Source organism: Zingiber officinale, chromosome 4A (assembly GCF_018446385.1).
Source record: "Zingiber officinale cultivar Zhangliang chromosome 4A, Zo_v1.1, whole genome shotgun sequence".
In the NCBI taxonomy this organism is placed as follows: domain Eukaryota; kingdom Viridiplantae; phylum Streptophyta; class Magnoliopsida; order Zingiberales; family Zingiberaceae; genus Zingiber; species Zingiber officinale.
This window is the reverse complement of record NC_055992.1, coordinates 151,820,456-151,846,228: the sequence shown is the minus strand read 5'-3', so window position 1 is coordinate 151,846,228 and position 25,773 is coordinate 151,820,456. Positions and strand designations below refer to the sequence as shown.

General features: G+C 37.2%; 3 protein-coding genes across 6 annotated transcripts; 2 read left to right on the top strand and 1 right to left on the bottom strand.

Annotated features, from left to right (window-relative positions):
- Positions 1 to 1,393: 1,393 nt before the first annotated feature.
- On the top strand, positions 1,394 to 4,741 carry LOC121971717 (inositol-3-phosphate synthase). The gene is made up of 10 exons (XM_042523118.1): positions 1,394 to 1,721; positions 1,808 to 1,876; positions 2,011 to 2,146; positions 2,331 to 2,578; positions 2,719 to 2,945; positions 3,028 to 3,143; positions 3,227 to 3,403; positions 3,479 to 3,667; positions 3,750 to 3,812; positions 4,324 to 4,741. The coding sequence occupies exons 1-10, from the start codon at positions 1,534 to 1,536 to the stop codon at positions 4,441 to 4,443; spliced, it is 1,533 nt and encodes a 510-aa protein (XP_042379052.1). The 5' UTR covers positions 1,394 to 1,533; the 3' UTR covers positions 4,444 to 4,741.
- Positions 4,742 to 7,456: 2,715 nt separating this feature from the next.
- LOC121971716 lies at positions 7,457 to 8,378 on the top strand. The gene is made up of 2 exons (XM_042523117.1): positions 7,457 to 7,984; positions 8,049 to 8,378. The coding sequence occupies exons 1-2, from the start codon at positions 7,787 to 7,789 to the stop codon at positions 8,331 to 8,333; spliced, it is 483 nt and encodes a 160-aa protein (XP_042379051.1). The 5' UTR covers positions 7,457 to 7,786; the 3' UTR covers positions 8,334 to 8,378.
- A 133-nt stretch (positions 8,379 to 8,511) lies between these two features.
- LOC121971715 (pterin-4-alpha-carbinolamine dehydratase 2, mitochondrial-like) lies at positions 8,512 to 24,814 on the bottom strand. 4 transcript variants are annotated; one of them, XM_042523114.1, is made up of 7 exons: positions 24,682 to 24,814; positions 24,472 to 24,512; positions 22,371 to 22,463; positions 21,110 to 21,195; positions 20,806 to 20,929; positions 9,677 to 9,745; positions 8,512 to 8,751 (listed from the first exon to the last, which is right to left on the bottom strand). In XM_042523114.1, exons 2-7 carry the CDS (start codon positions 24,476 to 24,478, stop codon positions 8,663 to 8,665), a joined length of 468 nt encoding a protein of 155 aa, XP_042379048.1. In that variant the 5' UTR covers positions 24,479 to 24,512; positions 24,682 to 24,814; the 3' UTR covers positions 8,512 to 8,662. The 4 variants fall into 4 exon arrangements, with proteins under 4 accessions (XP_042379048.1, XP_042379047.1, XP_042379049.1 ...); XM_042523113.1 differs by having other exon boundaries at positions 22,371 to 22,468; positions 24,588 to 24,744; XM_042523115.1 differs by lacking the exon at positions 22,371 to 22,463 and having other exon boundaries at positions 24,682 to 24,776.
- Between the last annotated feature and the right edge of the window lie 959 nt (positions 24,815 to 25,773).

Sequence of the window (25,773 nt, the reverse complement as noted above, 5' to 3'; positions counted from 1 at the left end):
ATCCTTAGTTTGAATCTTTTGGTAACATCTCTTATACCTAGTATTTAAAAGGAAAATTATAACTAATAGATGTGAGTTTTCAAAACCTTCCAAGAAAACTATGTAGTTTTGACACAAATGCTGTTGCATATCTGGAGTGGTAAAAGTTGTCGATTATATTTTACTTCCATCCACCGAGTGTAGATGAAATTCAGTTTGAATTTTGTTCTTTTTGGGAGTCACATAATGGAGTTAATTGATTGTTTCTTGTTCAACCTTGATCCTATGTTTCCTGAAACAATTAGGCATTGTTACTCTAAAGGAGACTTATAACTAAGGGATGTTGGACTTTTAGGTCGTCCGTCGCTAGTACATCTTGATTTATCTTGATGGATGATAGAAAATTTTTTATGAGATCATAGGCCATCGGACCGATCGCCTAGATTCTTATCCAATTTAATTAATCTCTTTTTTTTCCTAAACAATTAGGCATGCTTAATTGTTGTCTAACATCACTATTACCAATTTCTAGATCTTTCATAAGTAATCTATATTGCCATCGTATGCAAGCTACTACTTTGTTGCCAATTGTTCTTGTTTGATTGATTGACTTTGCTCAGCGCCTCTTTAGAGTACAAAACACAATCCCAACTCATGAAAGTAATCTCATCAGTTGAGTCTAAGAGCGATCATTGTGACAGAGACACAAATTGTCAACATGAGCACACGTTGCCACTGCAACAGGGGCCGTGATGCCATGGCATAAAAATCTCTGTTGGCAACAGAGGAGGTTCCCCCCCAAAAAATAAGAAAAAAAATAGCAAAAAGGCAAAGCGAGATGGACTCGCACTTGGAAGTAAGCAAACAGTCGAAGAGCTTTGAGGGGCACACTTGGGGCCGTGCATGGGACACGCATGTTGGCTCCACATACCCTCCATTTCATGAGGCTGTAAAGCTTAAAAAGGAACTCTACGGCTGTGGGCTCACTGATATGATATGGCCTCAAAAAAAAATCTATTTAATTTAATTTTAGATGTGACGAGTTGATATTTTTCTCATTATTTATAAATCTAAAAAAGATTATGGAAAAGTACGATTCAATTTATTAATGCATGAAAGCGGCAGATGGAGGTCGGAGGTGGTCCTCTTGCGGCACGTGTGTTGCATGTGATCCGCTGGCGGTACTACTTCTGTCGGAATAACGGCGTCAATGTTAACGGCGTCAGCTCCGTCAGACTGGACTTTTCCGGGCGCTTCGTCACCCACGTGGCGGTTTCCGGATGCCGCGATGCCGCGCGCGGGACTCAGATCTCCCGCATACTATAACCTACGCGCCCCGCCGGGATGTGCTCCGTACAGAGAGGTTCTATGCGAGCGGCCTCCTTTCGCCGTGAGTCTCCCCGACCAGTGAAACTCGTCCACGTCGCGAGTGTCGTCTCTCTATAAATACTGGCTGCGAGGGATCGTTGCGAGACCTACGAAGCGGAGGAGCCCCAAAAGGACGGAGGAGAAGGAGGAGGAGGAAGCGGCTGCTTCGCTGATCAGATTGGGAAGATGTTTGTGGAGAAGTTTAGAGTGGAGAGCCCCAACGTGAGGTATGGGGAGGAGGAGATCGAGGCGGTGTACCACTACGAGACGACGGATCTGGTGCACGAGAGCCGGGACGGTGCTTACCAATGGATCGTACGCCCCAAGAGAGTCCGATACGACTTCAAGACCCAAACCCGCGTCCCCAAGCTCGGGTATCCCTTCTTCCTTTCCGCTTGCTTGAGTTCCGTTTTGATTCGCCTAACGGTGAAAAACGATTTCGTTCTGTTGTGGATTGTAGTGTGATGCTCGTGGGATGGGGTGGGAACAACGGTTCTACCCTCACCGCCGGAGTTATCGCCAACCGAGAGTAAGATTTCGCCAAAAAGTTTGTGAATGTTTTGTTGTTATTGTCGATTATTAGAATGCTAATGTTGCTTTATGTTCAAATTATTGTACAAATTAGTTTTTTATTTAATTCGGAGGACTTGTTTTGATGGATAGGGGCATCTCTTGGGTAACCAAGGACAAGGTGCAGCAGGCCGACTATTTTGGATCGCTGACCCAGGCTTCTACCATCAGGGTTGGCTCCTACAATGGGGAGGAAATCTATGCCCCTTTCAAGAGTCTCCTTCCTATGGTAAAAAAAAACAAACTCTTCTTTGCTTGTCTCACCTTTTCAACGCCCTTTCCTATCCAAGAAAAAAAAAATTGAGGTTCTTTTGTGAAATTAGTTTTTCCGAATTTCTATCATCAAATTTCAGAACCATGACCTGGTGGGAATTGTGTGTGATAGAAATTTGCTTTTTCATTGAATTTGTTAGGTTAATCCAGATGATATAGTGTTCGGTGGATGGGATATTAGTAACATGAACATGGCAGATGCCATGGGCAGAGCCAAGGTCCTGGACATAGACCTGCAGAAGCAGCTTAGGCCCTACATGGAGTCCATGGTCCCCTTGCCTGGAATCTTCGAACCCGACTTTGTTGCGGCAAACCAAGGTGCCCGGGCCAACAATGTCATCAAGGGAACCAAGTCGGAGCAAGTCCAACAAATCATCAAGGATATAAGGTGATCTCCTACCTTCGTGTTCCAATCTCATTTCTGAGCAATTAGAATTCGAGGAATAAGTTCAGATTATCTGATTGATGTTTGTTTGGGTTTAATGGTGTAACTTAGGCGTTACTAATAATTTTATCATTGGTTGTCAGGGAATTTAAGGAGCAGACTCAGGTGGATAAAGTGGTTGTGCTGTGGACAGCCAACACAGAGAGGTATAGCAACGTGATTGTTGGTCTGAACGACACCATGGAGAATCTCATGGCCTCACTTGAGAAGAATGAAACCGAGATATCTCCTTCCACATTGTATGGTATAGCGTGTGTTCTGGAGAATGTTCCTTACATTAACGGGAGTCCACAAAATACCTTTGTGCCTGGTACGGTGCTTGAGCAAAGTGTGTTCTGAAACTTTAGCTACTGATATTTAGAATACCTCAGTCTTCTCTTATATGTGTGCAGGGCTCATTGAGATGGCCATTCAAAGAAACAGTCTTATAGGAGGAGATGACTTCAAGAGTGGGCAGACCAAAATGAAATCTGTCTTAGTTGAATTTTTGGTCGGGGCAGGAATCAAGGTATCAAGAGTTTTTTTTACTATATTTGTATTCATTCCAAACCTAATTAGTTTAATGTATCTTACATTGAATGTTACAAATAGCCAACATCTATTGTTAGCTACAACCATCTGGGAAATAATGATGGGATGAACCTATCTGCCCCACAAACCTTCCGATCCAAGGAGATCTCAAAGAGCAATGTCGTTGACGACATGGTCTCCAGTAATGGCATCCTTTATGAGCCCGGGGAGCACCCTGATCATGTCATTGTCATCAAGGTAGGTTTCAATGCACAGATCCCTTTGATTATTTATTGGACTACACTACAAAACCCATCCTTTGCTCTATTGCAGTATGTACCATATGTTGGTGACAGCAAGAGGGCTATGGACGAATACACGTCCGAGATATTCATGGGTGGAAGGAGCACTATAGTTCTTCACAACACCTGCGAGGATTCCCTGTTGGCAGCTCCCATAATTTTGGATCTTGTCTTGCTTGCTGAACTGAGTACTAGGATTCAGCTTAAGGAGGAGGGAGAAGTACGTTATTGACATTATTTCTCATTTGGTAGCTTTTTAAGCAAAGCTGTGAGTGTTGATTTTTTTTCTTCTTGTTTTGCAGGGCAAATTCCACTCTTTCCATCCAGTCTCTGCAATCCTCAGTTACCTTACCAAAGCTCCACTTGTAAGTAAAATTTATAATTAACTGTTTGCACTCACTTTTATAGTGTGAATTAGTCAAGCAATTAGTTCTCATGCTTTGATTGTCCAAAAGTTGACGTACAATGAAGAATTCCATGAAGATGCATATATTCTCTTTACAGTTGGAAGCCAACTTCTCAAAAATCAACTCTAACTCCTTTTCTGAAGAAATCAGATTATTCTCTGATAATTTTATCAAGCACGCAGTATCAATGTCATAGAATAAACAATGCACATAAATATTGTTGCTTATTTCTGATGATCTGGAACCAGCTTCAATGTTAAATGTCTTGCTTTAACCATTTTTTATTATTGGTGTTAGCTTTCATATAGTCAAGATGAGGTGGCATGACTGTGTGGCTTTATTTCGTCCTAGCGAAGATGCCTTTTTTTGTGTTTTTGTGTTGTGTGAACAATATTCCTTTCTTTATGACACGAATCTTCAACATTAGGAAGCTGCATCATTCTTTAACTTCGTGTTATGGCTAAAACAGGTTCCTCCCAGCACACCGGTGGTGAATGCTCTGGCGAAGCAGAGGGCCATGCTGGAGAACATACTCAGGGCTTGCGTTGGCCTGGCTCCTGAGAACAACATGAACCTGGAGTACAAGTGAAACAAAGCATATAGAGAGCGAGGGGAAAGTGATCAAAGAAAAGTTCAGAAAGGTGTCTCTTTAGCTGGTTTTTCGTGTCTATGCCTTGGTCGTCATCTCCTCCTCTCAGGCAACAGTGAGAGTAGTGCCTCTCAAGGCAAGAGCTCAATTTATAGGGCTTCTAATATATATAACAATAATAATGACTCGCGTGTTTTCGTTGTGAAGTGTGATGGTGGATCTTAAATCATAATTCTAAAGTCTGAATGTCTCCTGCTTATTTTAATCATAATTTCTGGCTTGTCTCTTTTTCCTACAACTATTTGTTTGCTTTTCTTCACTGCGACTGTTTGTTCTCTCCAATTTAGATATGAAAGCCAATGAACACTATTGAGTAGGTTTCAAAGAAAACCTTCACAATTGCTGCTCGATGTTAGGAAGATTGAGATGCATAGCCCCTCATGTTCAATCTACAACTTACAGTTGCCGAGGACGATCGGAGAGGGCAAAGAGCTTTACTTGTTGCTCTGTTCGCAGCTCAGGAACAAGCAGAGCTCCTCTGAAGTCTGAAGAACATCAGTGTCGCTCCCTCAATAGATAATCGATACGAAGGAAGAGTATTCATGGTACATGACAAATTAAAATAGTCAAAAAAACATATTGTCTAATATGGAAATTGTTTTATACCAAATATAAAATCTTGAAAAATTAACTTATTTGTGGTAGATATGGACTATAAATATTTTTAATTCTTACCATACAAACACTAAAGAATTCCTTAAAATTCATTTTATGAAACTAAATTCCTTATTTTTTAATTCTCCTATGCGTCTTAACTTTTTAAATCAACTGTACATCATTAATAATGAAACTATCTTTTATCTTCTTTTTTTAATAAATTTTTAATATTAAACTTCATTCAATCCAAGTTATCTAAATAAATAATTATAAATATATAGATAGATCTGAATCGAATATTAAGATAATTTGTATTTCTTCATTATACTTTTAATTAATTATAACTTTTGTCCATCGTTTTTTTATTGAAAAAATAAAGAAATTTAAAGATTTATCTCTTTTTTTTCTAAAGACATCAATATAATTTATAATAAAAGATGATTATACTCATCCTAAACACTTCTCATCAACAAAGTAGTCATAGGTTTCGAAGGGTCACATTGAAGAGTTTGATCAATGGTGATATTGAAGTTCAGTCGATGACCTCACACTCTCGCAATTTGTACAACTTCTTATGGCTCTCTATTTTTTATCTTGCCAAGTGATTAACTAGATAGTTAGAATTTGATCAACTAGAATTTATTTTGTAAATCATTACTAAAGATATTATATTAATATCATCTCTATATATTAATTATAAGTATGCATTGCAATTCAATTGGTCAGCCAATTTTGAGTAGATAGATTTAACATTTTTAATTATAGATCGAATTAATTGATTTGAATTTTGAATAGGGAAGTGCACTGAATTGAAGAAGCTCCAATATTGGTGGGTGTTGGCATTTAAGCAAGACCAGTGGTTCTCATTTAGAGCTAATGAGCCTCCATTTAACTAGTATCTACTCTACTTAAATACACTCATTAATTTAGAGAATTCAATACAATTTAATGGAGGCTGGTGTGTGTATATATACATATATAAATGTTAAACTGCAAATGACCCTTGTGAGTATTAAATTTTTTTTTTCGGATTTATGTATTAAGATATATTTAAGCTAAATGAAGTAATTTTTTTTTTTAAAAAAAATAACACTAATGCTAAGGGGTGCGTGTGTGTGTATATATATATATGGATTTATTATATTTTCTCAAAAGAACATTTTAATTTGTATGGAAGGGCGCACCTAATTTTTAGAATACCCTTTCTGTCTATTTCAATCATAAATTAACGTAAACAAATTAATTTTAGAATACCCTTTCCATCTATTTCAGTCATAAATAAAGTAAAAAAAATATTTCTTTATTTAAACCGAATCAAATTTGTTCCATAATTAAAGTTGTCAATTATTGTCATATTAAAGTCCTTCCTAAAATAATTAAAATGTTACTTTATTAATTTTATTTAACTTTTCTTTATTTTCTTATAGTTAGATATTAAATAATAAAAATCATTTTAAAAAAAAATTATTAACACTTTTTGTATTTTTAATTTTTTTATTAAAGCTATAAAAAAAAATATGGATAGATTTAGAAGGTATAACTTATGTATTTTTTTAAAATCAACAATAACTTTTGCCTGATTTATTTTTGATGAAATAATTAAATTTTTATTTATTTTTCTTAATTTAGTTCAGTTCGGTTTTGATTTAAATAAGGAAAATCAAATTTTACCTTAATTTAAGGCAAAAATAGATGAAAAAAATATTATGAAAAATTAGATGCTTTGATAAAAATCAAAGCGCGTACTCTTTAGAAAATTTTTAAAAATGCTTTTTTCTACGTTCTTCATATATTTCTTATCCAACCAATAAGCTATACAATCTTCTATTAAAAAATAAAAAATAAAAAATAAATTGCTCAATGTAGTCCCGAGATAATGAATGGTACACCGGCAGAGCATTCGCACCTTATCGGTTTCTAAATATCTATTAAGTCTGAATTTTGATGTATTAATGGATAATTTTTTTTTTATTGGACGATTGACTAAGCGCTTCTCGATTTAATGGTCAATAAGAAATTTCTATGGGATCAAAATGATCATCCAGAATTAATCAACGTAAGTTGGACATATGGTGTTATATATATATATATATATTATATTTTTTTTTGTTTTTTAAAGTTTAGTTCATGCTTTCACCAAAACAACAAAACTCGAGGACTATATTTTAGAGAAGGATTTTTTTTTTTTTTTTGATCAACAAGGATATTTTTTTTAACCAACAAGGATTTTTTTTTAATTAATAGAATTAAATAGGAGAACTAAAAAGGTGGTGGCTGCTTTAAATTTGAGTTCATCTGGTGACTCAAATGTGGAAGCTGGAGAGTTAATAAGGAGGAACCACCATACCATGCATTCATATCCCTCAACTGCACTCCTCCCTCACCAACTAATTCATTTCGCATTTGTTGCATCAAATCCATTTCATTCCTCTTCTCCTTTTTGTTTTTCTGATTTTCAGTAAAAACTTCTTTTTTGTTTTTCTGATTGTCAGTAAAAACATATCCACATAAAAAAGTAAGTAAATCAAGGATATATCATGTTGGCAATCCAGTCTCCTCCTTTTGTATGTGGCATCCTCTAACTACATTCTTACTCCCATTTGGAGCCTTTATAAGTAACTCAAAAGCATATCCTCCCCTGAACAAGAACTAGTTCTCTCACTTCTCCTGGACTGTTACATTGCCCATGGTGTCCTTGCAAACAGCCATCTCCCCCGCGGAGGAGGAAGAGGAGAAGCCGTGCGTGGAGCTCGAGAGCCGCATGGTGACGAGGAAAAGGAAGTCGCCGGCCGTGGAGGCATGCAAGTCGGCAAAGAAAGCTAGAGAGGAGGAAAAGGGAGGTGTCATGGAGCTTAACCTCCTCGATGCTCACCCAGAAATCAAGGTGAGTCGTAGAAGCTTTGGATGTCAATCGATGTCATTTTGCTAAATTCATTATGTATTTACAGTCAGAGGTCGACCCTAGAGCAATGAAGGTGAGCTTGAACCTTGACCTTGAGCTCAACTTGTCAAGCACCCAGTCGGAGACGGGTTGTGTCTCCAAAGGAGAAGAGAAAGAAGAAGACGAGGTAAAGAGGACAACGGAGGAGGAGATAGAAGAGATGGTGGCGACGGTGTGCATGCGTTGCCACATGCTGGTGATGATGACCAAGGTCGCCTTGTCGTGTCCCAATTGCAAGTTTGTGCACGCACCGGACCAGAGTTCATCCTTAGCCTTGATCAAATCGGTCTAGGCTATTTGTGCCGCAAGGATTAACAATAAGTTATCAGACCACAAGCGAACTAAGTGTGCACCAAGGGAAAGAAAGCAAAAGAAGTGATAGAAGGTAGCACAATATTGGATAAAGAGTGAAAACATTGTACAACTTCCACATAAATATGGTGGAGAAAGTAGGGGGTAGGCGATGTCGATCGATTATAAATATGCATACTCATCCAAATGGTTTCGTAACTCGTCCGACCATGAATAATATGCAAACTACAAGCATTGGGGCAAAAGTTTTAAGAGACTACAGATATGAAAGATACACGAAGAACAGACCGTGAGGCATGCGTGTAGCATTCAACGCGCGGTTTTTCTCTTCAGAAGATGTTCAATCTTGAGGGAATTGATCTTTGCAGCGAGAATAAAGTCGTTCTCAGTAAGCCCTCCTACATATTGAACAAACATTTATGTTACACAACATGAGAGGAAAAGGAACTTTCAGAAAGATAAATCCAATAGCAAGAAGTATATAACATAGTTTTCGATAAGGACACATGAGTATCAATCTCATGAAAGTGAATTGGTTTTTTTCTACTAATTCCCACACTAAGTTACAAGCCTAAATCAAGTCTAGTTAAAAGAAAACTTGAATATATCAAAAGAAAAGAGGAAAAACATTTATCATGTTGATGTCCATCTTTTCATAAATTAATCGAGTTTAACTAAAACTTAATTGACTGTCAAGATGGAGATAGTAATGTGCAAATTTTGAATAAGGACTATGTGTGGCCAGCATATATTATTAATAACACATATTAAAAAATGACAATTTAACCATTAACTTTTAATCAAATCCGAGTGCTAAAAACATATAAAATAATTCTGAGAAATCAACACAAGGATGTATCAAAACAACTATAAAATGCATCAATAAATATCTTGTCAAACTAAAAATAGATTTTTAAGACAATTGTGTAAAGCAAACTGAGAAGGTTTTATCCGGTACTGATGCAATATATCAAATATGAAATTTCTTTCATTTTTATTGGATTTTCTGTTGGCTTGCAATATATGAAGGTGGTTGTCTGAATATATGAATTGATGCGGTAGATGATTGACCATCAGTGGATACACTTGTGAAGTATACGTTATGAAAAATAAAAAATGAACTGAACTATGTGATATTCTACAGAGAAAACAACGGAAACTAAATGCACCAGTAAAACAATCAATGGAAGGAACTGCTAAGCTTCGTGTTAAAAGATCAGAAGCATGCACTCTTAGACTTGCTAGATTGGTGGCCACAAGCAATTTGAAGAAGCCCATTTAACCATGAAAACCTATCTATTATATAATGACATTAAAACTTACCAACTGAATGAGTCCACAAGTCAATTTTGACATTATTCCAACCAACCAGATGAAGATCAGGATGATGACCTGCATAAAGAGCATCTGCGTCAGGAGATGTACAAAGAAAATTATTTTTATGGTAATTTGAAATCATTCATTTTTTTACAAGGACTGACAATAACAATTAGTTCATCCTGATCTTCTAGGGCTTATTTAGTTACGCGGGAAAAGAGGAAAAAAAAAAAAAGTGGTGATTGCTGAACGTCACTGATGGATTGCAACCAGAAATCCAATACTTGCGATCACAAACAATTGGCCAGCCGAGGTCCAACAATTGCAAATGACCTTTGACAACCTGTAGGCAATCGTCTGGTAATCTTCGAAGGACACTTATTGTTGGTCTGGTGATCGCTGTCGACTAACTAACAGTAGACTAAAACTGCCGGTGGTTGGGGGGTGACATTTTGTTTCCTTTTTCCAGTCCCTCTGGTTTTTGAACAAATCAATTTCAGTTGAAAGCGCAGATTGAGAAAATGATTCTCGATTCATTTCTCTCTGTCAATGAATCCATTCAAGTAAATAAGATTTTCCTATCTTTCCCTTTCCTCCTCCCCATCCATTTTGTATCCCGGCGCTGACCATCGACCATTGGTAAGGCCTCATTGATGAATCCATCAAGTGAATATTTCTTTCCTATTTTTCCTATAATAATGTCGCTGATGACTATCAGACCTTCAGCTGTCAGAAGCAACTACCAGATCACCATCAGCCAACACTTACAGATTGTTGGCTATCGACAAACTACTAGCAGTTGATTGGCAATAATCATCAAACACAACGTTGTCAGTTACCGAAAGTTGCCAGTGATTGCCAATGGCTTGAATTTGGTAATTGTCAGTTGTCGATAGTTGTTAGTGACCAACACTACCACCATGATCATATACTCCTTTAGTCCTCACTCTTTTCCTTCTCTTCCAAATAAATAAGATCTTTCCCTTTCATTTCTCCTCTCTTTCTTTTCTCTTTGCTACAAGTAAATAAGGCATTCAATTCAATTTTAAAATAAACAGTGCATCCCTAAAGTTTCTTAATTCTTGTATTACCTCGAAGCACTAAGGCTATGTTTACTTGGGAGAGTGGAAAGCAAAATTAAGGAAAAGTTTCCTGGAAAAGTTTCCGTCGTTTACTTCATTAAAATTTTCCGAAGGAAAAGTAACGCAATCCATCCGCGGATAATTTTTGAGCCAAAATCGATCACCTCAAAATCGGACGAAAAGCAGCAGATGGAAAAAAAAATGACGCATGTACCCCTTTTGCATTCACAAAATTACACCATATACCAAAAAAAATGACGCATGTAGCCTTTTTAACTCATAAAATTACACTATGTACCAAAAAAAAATGACGCATGCACCCTTTTTGATTTACAAAATTACATCATAAGTATTCACCTTCCTCTATCAAGGTAAACAAGTGTGCAAAGGAAAAGATTTCTTCACCATTTCTTTTCTCTTCCTCCAAAGATAACTTTCCATAGTTGATTCCTTTCCTTTCCTCATCCACACTCTTGAGTAAACATAGCCTAACAGTGTTACTTGATGGAAAGATGACATAGTAAAACATATGACATCGTTTAACTGGAGGTGAAAGAATTATAAACAGATCTATACTGGATTGCTAGAATTGCAAAAGGTAAGACAAACATTTAGACTCTAAAAAAAGTAAGATAAACATGCATGAATTTATAGGGAAAATTATTTGTATGCAAGTTGTAGAGAAAACTTAGACCATATCAATAACAACAACCAAGTCTTATCCGACTACGTGAGGTCGGTTATATGGATCCTTCTATGCCATTAAGCTCCACTCCCTACTATATCATCATCTATACTTCAATAAATTTGATCTTATTTTATTGTTACTAATCAAGTCTTTTTTGATCTTCCTTTTTCCTTGTTCCTTGTTTAATGTGTGTATTTGCATAGTTTCACATTAGGCGAGAATTTATTGGTCGTTTGTGTTGGTGCAAGTTGCACCAGAATCAAACCTAAGTTTTGACGTTGTCAAAAGTTCAAGTTAAGTCTTGTTGTGATCTAACAAGTTGACTGAGTGTGCAGGCTGTTTATTCAATCAGAAAGACCTAATTGGAGCCTAGGCAGGAGAAATCTTAGCAGATCGTGGAACCCAGGTGCAAGTCTAAGTGGGTCGGAGGGACCCGACGCTTGGCAGTGTGATCGAGAGGTCTGAAGGACCGAAGATCAAGGAAAAAGTCCTGGTGAGCCGATCAAAGCTAAGTGAGAAGTCCAAACTAGATCTGGAGGATCTAAGTTTGGCAGGTAGGTTGAGGTAAACAACTGGAGAAGCGACAGTGAGGTCGGGTTCCTGTAGGAACAACTTTAGGTCGCTGATCCAACTGAAGAAACCGGAAAAGTTTCAAAGTTGAGATCAAGACAGTTCTACTGTCTTTTATATTACTCATGCATTATAATATTATTACTGTGCTAACATCTGTTTTGCAGGATTCTTTTCTGTCAAACACTGTGTTGCAGGTCTAGCTGGATCGGTCGATCGAACCGAAAGATTGGTCGACCGAACAAGAAGAGATCAAAGCAGTGTTCAGATCAGACCAGAACGAGTCCGATTAAGCCATGATCGATCGACCGAACCCTGATGACTCAGCACAGTATCAGCACCGATCAGAAGCAGAAGGAAATTGAGCTGATCGATCGACCGAACCGTAAGATCGGTCGACCGAACCAATCAACCATTAATGCACAGTAAATGCGGATCTCAGTAAATCTTAACGAACAGGGAAGGAGCCTATTCGGACGATCGAAAAATGGGATCGATCGACCGAACCCTTAATGGACAGTTAATGCCGAAGATCGAATCAGCAATCGGATCTCAGCGGAAGGAAGGGAGCTGGTTCGGTCGACCGAACACAGGGATCGATCGACCGAACATCGACGATCTTATAAATTGAATCTCGAGGTCTGAGGCTGGTAATGTAATCAATTGTGGTTCAATTCTGTGCTAGTGCTGCTCGTGCGACTGCTCTACAATTCTTCTACACGCAAACAAGTGCCGACCAAGCTTCAACTCCTACACATAGTCGGTATATTTTATTGTTTTTGTATTGCACTTAATCTTATATAAGATAGTAGGTTGTTACTATCTTATATCATTGTATTTTGAACGCATTACTTCTTCCCGAGGTTTTCGGGAAGAAGAATCTTAGTGGATTGTTCATCGATGCGGTCAAGGACCGCGAGTCTTCGAGTAGGAGTCGACCTAGACTCCGAACGAAGTAAACAAACGTGTCTATTTACTTTTAGAATTTTTTAAAAAAAGGCGCGATATTCACCCCCCCTTCTATCGCACCGATTCGATCTATCAATTGGTATCAAAACCTCGTAAGCTCTGAAATAACTTAACCGTTTTTCAAAGCATTTTTTTTAAAACTTTTTCTTTTCTTTTAGAATTTTTTTCTCATCTCTATTTTTCAAGCACTACTAATCCCAAGACGAAAGTCTTGGAAATATTTTTTCTTTAATTCTTTTCTTGCAAGGATGTCGAACTCGTATCAAGAAGGATACAGTGCTGTCCAGCCTCCACTATTCAAAGGAGAAAATTTCAGTTATTGGAAGAATAGAATGGAGTGTTACTTGAAGTCCGATATTGAGCTTTGGTTCACTATCTTAAAAGGCTATACTCCTCCGACAAAAGACGGAACACTATTAGAACCAGAAGAGTGGACTCCCCCAATGATCAAGAAGGCACAATTGAACTATAAAGCGATCAATACCATTCAATGTGGGCTCACAATGGAGGAGTTGAACCGAGTCGGTCCCTACGACAATGCTAAAGAACTGTGGGACTCTCTAGTCAAACTACACGAAGGGACTGACGAATCTAAGGTAAATAAAAAAGATTTACTTTTAAATAACTTGTTTAACATTAAAATGTTTCCCGGAGAAACGGCCTCGCAACTACACGCCCGACTGAAGGACATCCTAAATGGCCTACATCTGATCGGACACAACTTGAAAAACCGTGACACAATAAGGTACGCGCTGAATGCTTTTCCGAGGAATACTCTGTGGGCATCAATTGTAGATGCTTACAAAGTTTCTAAGGATCTTTCAATTCTAAAGTTAGATGAATTATTTTGTGAATTGGAATTACACGAACAATCTAACAGCCATGTCGAGAAAGAAGTTGCTTTGTATGCAGGTCCAAGCAAGGAAATAAAATCAAAAACAAAGATCGAGTCAGAAAGTGAGTCAGACTTTGACTCGACAAATAAAGAAGAACTGGTCAACATGGTCCGGAGACTTCTGACAAAGAAGAAATTCAGAAGAACTGCCAAAAAGACACCTCTCAACCAGACCCAAAACAAATCAGAAATGATTTGTTACGGTTGCAACAAGGAGCATTTCAAAAACGAATGCCCAAATCGGAAGGAAGAAAGGCCTAAATCAACAAGACGAAAGAAGGCTCTTTAAGCGACATGGGACGAGACTTCTTCCGACGAATCCGACATGGAGCATACAAAGCATTCGAGCCATCTTGCTTTTATGGCAAGAAACGAAGATTCCAACTCCGAGTCCGACGAGGAGTACGAGACCGAGATCGACATTGACTCCGAGGGAAGCCACGAATCAGAAGATCCAAATATGGTAACGATTTATTCTAAGTATAACTTGCTGAAAGTAGTTAAATGTTTGTTTAGAAAATTGTCAAAATTTGAAAAACAAAATAACTTTTTACTTAAGGAAATAGACCACCTTAAGCAACAAGTTAACTTAAGTGATTCGACTAACCAAGTTCAAGTCGGAACCTCAACTCAAGTTGAAAAACTTGAGGAAGAGAATTCCAACTTGAAGGGTCAAGTCAAGTGACTCAAGAAAACGTTGGAAAAGTTCGAACTGGGATCCAAGTGTCTAAATATGGTACCTGGATCGCAACGAGCTGTGTACAACAAATCAGGACTTGGTTACAACCCTAAACAAACAAACAACAAATCATATTTGTCATTAATTAGCCAAAATATTAGAAGTCAAGTCCAAGCATGGGTCCGAACAAAATATTTAACCAAACCAATTAAAACAAACATCTACTTGGTCCCTAAGAGTCAAATTCATTACTTAGATAGACCTTATCTAAGCTATGACTCAGGGGGAGCAACTAGAAAGACAATTCAACCAACATGATTAACCAAACTCATACATTTAGGATTAGGTTTGCTTTATGCTTAGAACGGTTAGATAAAAAAGGTTTACCAAACCCTACAACATAGCATCGGAATGGATTGGGATGATAGTACGTCAAGGAAACTTTGACGAAGGCATGTCTAGGCTGAATCTTGTGTATTCTACCTGGTGCACTAGACTTAATGGATCTGACCGAAGCTACCCCAGTCAAACATGGGCTAGTTAGACCAAAATTTAGTATTAAGTTCTTTGAGCGGGAACAGTTTGGAAAATCTTCAGCAAGTGGTCTACCATTGATACACAAGAAGGTCATAAGCCTCGCCACTGAACTGAAAACTTATCCTTAGAAAGCATGCTTGATTAACCCAAAGCTAAGTTTGAATCTAACATGGGTTCAACAACCTTTTTAAATAATTCAATAATTAAAACTTAATTAAAATTATTTTAAAAAAAAACTTAATAAATTATTTTAAAACTGAATTAAAATATTTTTAAAACTTAATTAAAATTATTTTTAAAACCTTATTTAAAATCATTTTAAAACTTAATAAATTATTTTTAAAATTTAATAAATTATTTTTAAAACTTAATTAAAATCTTTTTAAAACTTAATAAATTATTTTTAAAACTTAATTTAAAATCATTTTAAAACTTAATTAAAATCTTTTTAAAACTTAATTAAAATTATTTTTAAAACTTAATCAAAATTATTAATTTAAAATCATTTTAAAACGTAATTAAAATATTTTTAAAACTTATTTAAAATATTTTAAAAACTTATTTAAAATCATTTTAAAACTTAATAAATTATTTTTAAAACTTAATTTAAAATCATTTTAAAACTTAATTAAAATCTTTTTAAAACTTAATCAAAATTATTTTTAAAACTTAATTTAAAATCATTTTAAAACTTACTTAAAATCTTTTTAAAACTTAATTAAAATCTTTTTAAAACTTAATTAAAATTATTTTAAAACTTAAATTATTAAAAAAAAAGAAAAAAAAGGATCGATCGACCGATCATATTTACCGGTCGATTGAACAAACTTTGTTTTGAACCAGTCAATTTTATTTTTTTTAAATGGATGAATAATAAATTCATCGGTTGACCGATCACTGTATTCGGTCGACCGAATACTTTATGATCAACCGTTCACTCCGTGTTGGTGCACGGAAAACCGTGCATCTTTAAGTTATCGGTCGACCGAACCCCTTGGATCGGTCGACCGAACATCCAACACTCGGCTTCGGATGACAGCGAATTTATTGGATCGGTCGACCGAACCGTTTATCGGTCGACCGATCGAGGTCTATATAACACCCACAGAACCGAAATCTTTCATTCAACTCTCCCTTCCTATTTCTCCACATCTATTCGACGATTTTTCGAGTTTCTGCGTTCACAAGCCATGCCTCGGTATGAATTGAAGTTCAGTTTTTTCTTTTCGCATATTTACTTATTTTTTATTCTCTTTTTTAGTGAAAAACTGCGTAAACTTGCCCAAAAGGAGGCTAGCTCCTCAAATCCCAGCCAAGGCCCTAGATTCTCCATAGAAGACTTGCATCAATCTTTTTCCAACAAGACTTTTTTAGTTGTGGGTATTAGATGCCTTGATCTACCATTTTATCAAACCTACTGTCCCGAAATAGTCGATATTATATACCATTACTCGTTAAACAGTCTGGTTCTCTGTAGGCATGCATATAATCTCACACTTTGTACTGAATTTTATCATAATTTATGTGAGATTGATACATATCATTTTAAAACTAGAGTTGCTTCGAGGGATATGTGGTTTGATTTTAATATACTTTCTCGTTTCTTACGCATGCGTCCCTCAACTACCCGGATCTTTCCTTATCCATCGTATCCTGACATTTTGCCTAATCCATTTTCCCATCTCACACTAGACCTCATGTATGCTGATTTCTTTCAAGGTCCTCGACCAAGGAAGATGTCTTCCGTCCCACTAAGCTTAAATGACAATGCATTATACAAAATGGTCGTCTCATGCATTCATCCTCTTTCATACAGAGATCAAGCAGTTCTTCGTCCTGTTCATCTTTTTCTGATGTATGTCCTTAAGCATAAACTAGATATAGATTTTGTTTATTGGGTTTTTAAGTCCATAATCTACTACTCTGGCTATAGTACCTCGTTCAAGGTACACATGATTCATTGTCATATCCTTACAGCTTTCACCTTAGGAGTAGGTGTTAGGCATGGTGAGTTGATTGAGTTATCTGATTTTGACCTTATTGGTGTTCGTCAAATGTCCTTGGCTGGGATTAAGACTAGTCCTCAGGGTCTGGTTTACAAGCGTACTCATCCATACTATATTGCACCGGTCGAGGAAGCAGTGGATGCTGAGGACATTCCCATTGCTGTAGAGGAGCCTTATATACCGCCATTAGCTATTGAGTATTCCCAGACTGCAGTCTTTGATGCCGCTCAGGCGACCTCATCTACAACCCCTCCTCCTCAGTTTCATGATCCTTAGTCAGCTCCGAGACGATATTTTTGGTCGTTTCGACTCTCTTCAGACGATGTTTCAGGACCAGCTAGCAGATTTTCGTTAGGATATAACTAGACGAGTAGAGACGTTGGAGGCACAGAAGACTAGGATGTTGGCTATTTTCATGCTGCCCATGATCCTCCACCTCCTGATACCTGACTCTTTATATTTACTTCTGGACTAGTGTGTGTTATCAGACTTATGTATATTTGGACCTCGTACTAGTAATTTGTATTTCTGGTCACTAATTTTTGCATGACTGTTGGTTGTGTTTTATAAAATAGGTTTCTTAAAATGCTTTCAAAATATTACTTAGTAATTTTCAAAAATATATTTTTGTAAAAATTCCTTTTTTAAAATTTTGGTTTTCAAAACTCTTTCAAAATATTTTCATTTTTTTTTCGGAGTAGCCTAGGACCTACCGTAGAATTGCATGATCCTATAGTTCTAGGAGCCAGCATCTCACAAGCACAGTAGGATCCCTTGCTTGATAACTTAGAATGGGTGAGATGCTTAGGACCTAGCCTAAGATTTCAGATGTTTATGTTAGTGCATCACTATAAATCTGGGCTTTAAACAATATACATGGATCAATTTGAGTCAACTAGCTAGTACAACCTAGTTAGTACTAAATACTCAAATTGATCAACCGTCAATAGCTGCTATCTTGTGGTAGTTAGTTAGCTTCGTATAATAGTTGGACATTTCATCATAAGGACATTTTTTCCTTAGTCTTTCTAACCATGCTTGGACTTTTTAGGTTGTCATCAATTTTAGGGGGGAGCTTTGAGCTATTTTTTTACGACTATTTTAAAAGTTTTAAAAACTTTTTCTTTTTTAATTTTATTTTGAATTTTTTAAAAAAAATTTTTTTTCGAAATATTTCTAAAAATTCACCTTCGTCGAAATTTTCACAATTATGTATCTTTCTATGTTTTTCAAAATTCATCTTTAACTTCATTTTTAAAAACTTTTTCGGAATATTTCAAAAAGTTTTACCTTAGTAGAAATTTTCACATTTCTAAAAATTTTCAAATTTATATCTACAAATTTTTTTAGTTTGTGAACATTCTAATCCCTAAAATTTACCTTTTATTTTCCAAATGGTTTTCAAAGTAATAATAACTTACCTTGGTATAAATTTTTCAATTTCCTTAATTTGTCAGAGATTCTTCTTGTGTTCAAAATTTCTATTCTTCTTTCAAAATTACAACTTAGTAATGGTTTTATACATGTTTTCAATTTTTTAGAATTTTCTTTTTGTACTCAAAGGTTTTCTTTGACCTTAATTGTTTTTACATGACTTTGAGGTCTTCCCCTATTTTTGATGTGCGTCAAAGGAGGAGAGATAGTGAATTCAGGGGGAGTTGTTTAACTCAGGGGAGAATTAAAAGTTTAATTGCTTGATTAAATTTTGCATATTTTAACTTAACTTTGAACCTTGGTTACCAAACATCAAAAAGGGGAGATTGTTGGTACAAGTTGTACCAAAATCAAACCTAAGTTTTGATGTTGTCAAAGGTTCAAGTTAAGTCTTGTTGTGATCTAACAAGTTGACTGAGTGTGCAGGCTGTTTACTCAATCGGAAAGACCTAGTTGGAGGCTAGGTGGGAGAAATCTTAACAGATCGTGGAACCCAGGTGCAAGTCCAAGTGGGTCAAGGGGACCCGACGCTTGGCGGTGCGATCAAGAGGTCTGGAGGACCGAAGATCAAGGAAAAAGTCTTGGCGAGCTGATCAAAGCTAAGTGAAAAGTCCAAACTATATCTGGAGGATCTAAGTTTGACAGGTAGGTTGAGGTAAACAACTAAAGGAGCGACAGTGAGGTCGGGTTCCTGTAGGGAACAACCTTAGGTCGCTGATCCAATTGAAGAAAGCAGGAAGGTTTCAAAGTTGAGATCAAGAGAGTTCTACTGTCTTTTATATTACTCATGCATTGTAATATTATTACTGTGCTAACATCTGTTTTGCAGGATTCTTTCCTGTCAAACACTGTGTTGTAGGTCCGGCTGGATCGGTCGACCGAACCGGAAGATCGGTCGATCGAACAAGAAGAGATCAAAGCAGTGTTCAGATCAGACCAGAACAGAACGAGTCCGATCAAGCCATGATCGGTCGACCGAACCCTGATGACTCAGCACAGTATCAACATCGATCAGAAGCAGAAGGAAATTGAGCTGATCGGTCGACCGAACCGTAAGATCGGTCGACCGAACCAATCAACCATTAATGCACAGTAAATGTGGATCTCAGCAAATCTTGACGAACAGGGAAGTTCGGTCGACCGAAAAATGGGATCGGTCGACCGAACCCTTAATGAGCAGTTAATGCCGAAGATCGAATCAACAATCGGATCTCAGCCAGGAAGGAAGGGAGCAGGTTCGGTCGACCAAACATAGGGATCGATCGACCGAACATCGACGATCTTATAAATTGAAGCTCGAGGTCTGAGGCTGGTAATGCAATATGTTGTGGTTCAATTCTGTGCTAGTGCTGCTCGTGCGACTGCTCTACAATTCTTCTACACGCAAACAAGTGCCGACTAAACTTCAACTCCTACACATAGTCGGCATATTTTATTGTTTTTGTATTGCACTTAATCTTATATAAGATAGTAGGTTGTTACTATCTTATATCATTGTATTTTGTACGAATTACTTCTTTCAGAGGTTTTCGGGAAGAAGAATCTTAGTGGATTGCTCATCGGTGCGGTCAAGGACCGCGAGCCTTCGAGTAGGAGTCGACCTAGACTTCGAACGAAATAAACAAACGTGTCTATTTACTTTCCGCCGTGTACAACTTTGACTTCAAAGGAAAAGAAAAGTTTTTAAAAAAAAGGCGCAATATCCACCCCTCACCCCCCTCTATCGCACCCATTCGATCTATCAGTTTGAGTATATGTCCGTACTATCTTAAACGTGTCTCTTCAAATTTTTCCTTAATAGATGCAATCTCAACTTTCTCTTTAATATTTTCATTTCTTATACTGTCTATCCTCATATGTCCATACATCCACCTTAACATCCTTATTTTTACAACTCTCATATCTGCTCATGTGTTCGAGTCATAACTCAACATTCAGCTCCATGTACCATAGAAGGTCTATTTGTCATTTTGTAGAATTTTCCTTTAAGTTTTAAAAGTATTTTACAATCATATAGAACACCCTACTCTAAAGTTGTTGCTTTGTGACCTAAAATGGTCACGGGTTCAAATCCTGATAATAACCTCATGCAAAAAGCAAGGTAAGGCTGCGTACAATGGATCCTTCCCAGACCCCGTATGGCGAGAGCTTCGTACATCGGGCTGCTCTTTTTTTTTTTTATAGAACACCCTACTCTCATTCATTTCAAACATCCTACTTGTATTATATATCACTACAAAAGAAAAAAAAAGTATTAAAGAGGTTTTAACACAACCTTCTGCCTCAGCAATTTCTGCTACAAGTTTAAAGAACTCCAATCCTTTTGTAAAGCTCTTCACTTTCCATGATCGGTGTAACTTCAGAATACCTCCTTCAGTTAGCAATCCCCATCCCTGAACCTGTTTTATCAAACAAGCATCAGAAACATGCCTTGTAAAAAGTGAAGACAGAATATGAGATATGAGGTTTGCTAGTGTCCATATTTTGAGTTGTAGAATAAATTACTATCAAGAGAATAATTAGCTACACAATACTTCTTAGCTTTATAAACAAAAATAAGTCAGAAGATCATACAGAACCTGTGCAAGTAGTTCATTAGCTGATTGCTCAGACATTGCTTGTAAATCCTTTGCATTACATGGTGCACATTTCTTGCTAGCTAAATCTGCAGTGATAACAAAAGAAGGAAATCAAGATAAATACCAGTCCTGATACATATTGAAACAAATAGTTCTTGTGGTCTGGAATTCACAACACGAAATAACAAGAATCGATAGAACATATGACATAACATGGTTCACCATTGCATATCTTTCTAAGAAAACAACTGAATGGGAAAGTAGTAGAGAAGAACAAGTAACATCTTAGACTTCTAATTGTCCTACATCGGACATATAAAAAAAATCTTGAAGTAGGAGGGTCTTCCGTAAAAACTATAAACAAACTTCCACTTGGTCTCGATATCCACTACATCTAAATACATATGTCTGACCTAAACCAGATAAAGAAAAACAATTCTAGTTATGTGCGCTTGTATGCTAACTTATGCTGATAAACAAATAGCAAAGAAGCTTAGTACTGATGACTGCAAAATTATATCCCTTATAATGAGATACTTATGATATGACTGGTATGTGGAATAAAATTGATAGGGAATAGAATTGGTTATTCGTAGAGAATGGCAGAGGAATATGTATGCTTTAGTTCGGTTCATATAAATAAAACAAACAGACCATTCTAATTCCTATGCTTTGTTTGTAAAAATGTTATTCTTTCAACTAAATGACTATGTCCCCCCACTCCTAAATCCACTCAACTTCTCCAACTTGCCCGCCCATAAGTCCACTCAATCTACCTAGCCTGCCTACTTGACTCAGCCCGCCAAACTCATTCAGCTCACTGAAAATTTATATTTGTTGGAGAATTGAATCGAACAAAAAATTGTGCTAATCAAATACATGCTCAAATCATACAACCAATTGGAACTACATTAATTGATATCAATTAGTAGAAGAGCAAATATAAGATAGTGCTGGAACTTGTGACCCATGGAAGATCTTAACTGTTGATTTATCGACGGATGACTCCTAAGAAGTAATTCTAGCTACATAATATATTGGAAAGCATACTACAATGAAGGGGATAGAATTCACAATGGGTCTGATTATAAATAAGGTGGCAAATCAGGTTAGTTATAGGTGAAAAACTCTTTTGATACGAGGCTTCTAATATCTGCTGCATAACTAATGGCAAACAAGAGCCAATCAAGGATTTATTTGAACATAAATTCTTTTGTCCTTTGCTATAAGGTAACATAGGGTAGAGAGAGCTGATACACACCTTGGGACAAAGAACAAGAACTAAATCCACAGACAACTCTCCTATTAGATGGTAGGCTAACATGGCCTTGTTGCAGTTTGACAACTCCATGACCTGAACTGCATGTGTAGCTTAAAGGTTTTAGATAAAAAAGAAAAAAAACAAAAGCTAATCTTGAAAGACAAACTTAGAGCTGTAAATAACCAATCAAAGGCTTAGTAATTGTACTGCATGCAATGCTCATGACTTAAAGCAAAAAAAGAAAGACTTGACATGTATGAAGGAGGCACAGACCAGATGCAGTATAACAGGCTAAATCACAACTAGGACAAAAGGTACTTCCTTTAGATGTGGAAGTCCACACATTAGAAGCCTATTGAAGAGGAAAACACATATGTCTAATACTTGCAGGAAGTAAGTTTGAAATTTAACGACGCAGATGCTAGTCTATAAAAAATAATAACAAGGGTAGTTTCTCATAAACATGACAAGGATAGGAAACAGGATTCAGATGGAAGTGGAACTACAGCTCCAACTGGTGAAAAGGAAAAAAATGGCACTCATAAATGCATTTAGTGTTGGCGCAACGGGGCCGGCAAGAGAGGAGGGGTGAATTGCCTGAAATAAAAAAAATAAAACCCTTCCTCGTTCTTCAACTCAGATTAGTAGCACACTTATACAAATGAAATTAAGTAACTAATAAATCAAAAAGACACAAAGGAATTACTTGGTTACAACCTAGGTGGTTGTTAATCTAAGGCAAAAGAAAGCGCAGAAAGATCTCCTTCGTGTAGGCGGAGAAGCCTATTACACTCTTAAAAAGCTCAGGAATGTGCTAAGAAATGAAAACTAGAGTTGATCTCAAGTTGTTGTTGATTTCCTAGGTCCAAGGGTCTTTTTACAGCCCCTGGGAAATCTCATCCGAAGGTTGAAGGCGCCTCCAAAGGGTTTGGAAGGCGCCTCCAAAGGGTTTGGAAGGCGCCTCCAAAGGGTTTGGAAGGCGCCTCCAGCGTGGCAAGTGGATAAAGCTTTATCCACTTGCAAATGACTAGTTTGACTGGCCGAAGGCGCCTTCCATAGCTTTGGAAGGCGCCTTCGCATTGTTCATCGAGGAAGGCGCCTTCCACAGAAGGCGCGGAGGCGCCTTTAACAACCTTGCGCCTTCGCAACACTTGCAGCTCCTTTTCGCTCCTTTGCTGCTACGATCTGGGTGATTTCGGCCATCGGAATAGGGCTCACCCGAACCCAATTTCCGACCTTTTCCTCAAGCAGGCTTTCACTCCAGCTTCTTGTCCCTCGAACGTCGCGTACGTTCTTCTCGTCCACCGGTGTACTCTTCCGTAGCCCTTTCGTCCCTCGGATGCACCGAACCCGTCGACTCCCTTCTTGTGTCATTTTTCTCACTAGCTGCGTCTTCCGCTCGACTTGTGCTCCTAAGCTCCTACACACTTAGACACAAGGATCAAAACCAAACAAGACCTAACCTAAGTTGGTTGATCACATCAAAACAACCACGGAGTTTAACATTTAGTTCAAATTTCAGCAAAAAAAAATAGACACATGGATAATCCAAGCCCACCAAAAGTTGATTTGCTGAACTTATATTCACTTATTGACTAGGCACACGAGATGTAAAATGCAACGTGGAATTCCATTGTTGTGCGTGTGATTTCCATTGAGTAAATTATCTGACACTTTACATTGACTCGTAAACACACTAGTGACATCATGGAGACATATCATGTATTGTCCCTACTCCCTAATGCTCTCGTAACAATAAAGGATGTCTGTGCTATATGCGAGCCAAATCGTATGGACAAAGCATTTAGAACAGGAAAATGAAACAAAACGACCACTTTTATTAGTTCTAAAATATGTGATCTCGTTCCCCGTGATCTGCATATTCCCCTCCCTAACAAGTAACCCTGACACACAGCAGAATACAAGTTCGAGGAGAAAAGTCGTCTATTTATCTTCACATAGGAATCATCGTTTCCCATACCAAAACACAGGTTGCAAATAATTTCAATCGCAGAAGAAGATCAGAAAAAAAGATGATTTTTTTTCAGGAAACAAAATTGTTTAGAGAAAAAAAAAAGACAAAATAGCGAGGTATATGTACCATCCATCGGCAAAGAGCGAAGCGGCTTTCAAAAAGGACACCTGCGAAGGAAAGCAAGGAGGGATTTTCGATTATCTCAAATTAACAGTAAGGTGGAAGGGGACTAAGAACCAAACATTGGCGAGAGAGAAGAAGCGCGTTTGTAGCACACGATTCATTGCTAAACGATCAGATCGAGATGGGAACGAGTGGGGCGGAGGATGAACCCACCGAGAAAAAGATTATGCGCCGCCGACGAGCGAGAGCACCTGGCCGACCGACTGGCAAAATTCAAAATAGCTCCTTTTATTTTTTGAAATCATCGAAGATTATCCACTGGTGAATATTCAAAAATGACTCCTTCATATTTTAATAATTTCAACCTTCTCTAAGTCAAAGTTTCAAAGAAAACCCTCAATTCTACCCATTGTCCACTAACCTACATCACCCTGTCCCTACCTTTTGTGTGGGACCCACCGATATATTGCTACGTGGAAGATTCTTGCTAATTTATTTATTATTGTCCACCTCATGACGTCATCTATATTTTTAAAATATTATATAAAAATATTATCTCTCTTTTTTAAAAAAACCATCTTCATATTTCGTCAATGAAAAATTTAATACTTCAAATATTATACACTCTATTGACTTGATCAAGTTTGATGGATATTATTATTTTAACAAAAAAAGAATATTATAATAGTTTTTACAATAATATTATTAATTTAATTAAGGAACCTTATCAATAAAAAATATTTTGTTCTTATTGCATTTTAATGATAAAAATTAATTTTAAAAGAGACAATAAAGTTTAGAGTATATTTTAAAAATAATCTAAAATCTTAGGTTAATTTATTAAATCACCACCCACCTAACTTTTAAAATTTCTAAATTATTGTGATGACAGAGTATTAGACCTTTTCGAAAACAAGCTAGAATGAACCAAACCGAACCGGCCAGACCGAGCTGAACCGGCAATCCCGTTTGCCTGGAGCAATGGTAGAAGACAGTAGGATCCACTACAAGCCGACTCTATCGGAGTCTCCATTAAATTATCTTGACCATGCTATTAGCCGTCCATCTACCAGCACATCGGATAATGATTGGAAATGGAAGAGCACCGGTTCTCCTACTTATTTGAGAGGATCCAGGGATCCTTTGAATGAGAAAGGCCCAAAAGGCAATGGAGGAAAACGACCTTCATCGCGCCTTACGTAGATCCCAAGTTGTCGCACACGCTTTACACGACGATACCTAGCACCTACCCACCTGGACCCACGGTGGGACCCAGATCTCATTGAATAAGAAGTCTTGTTGGTG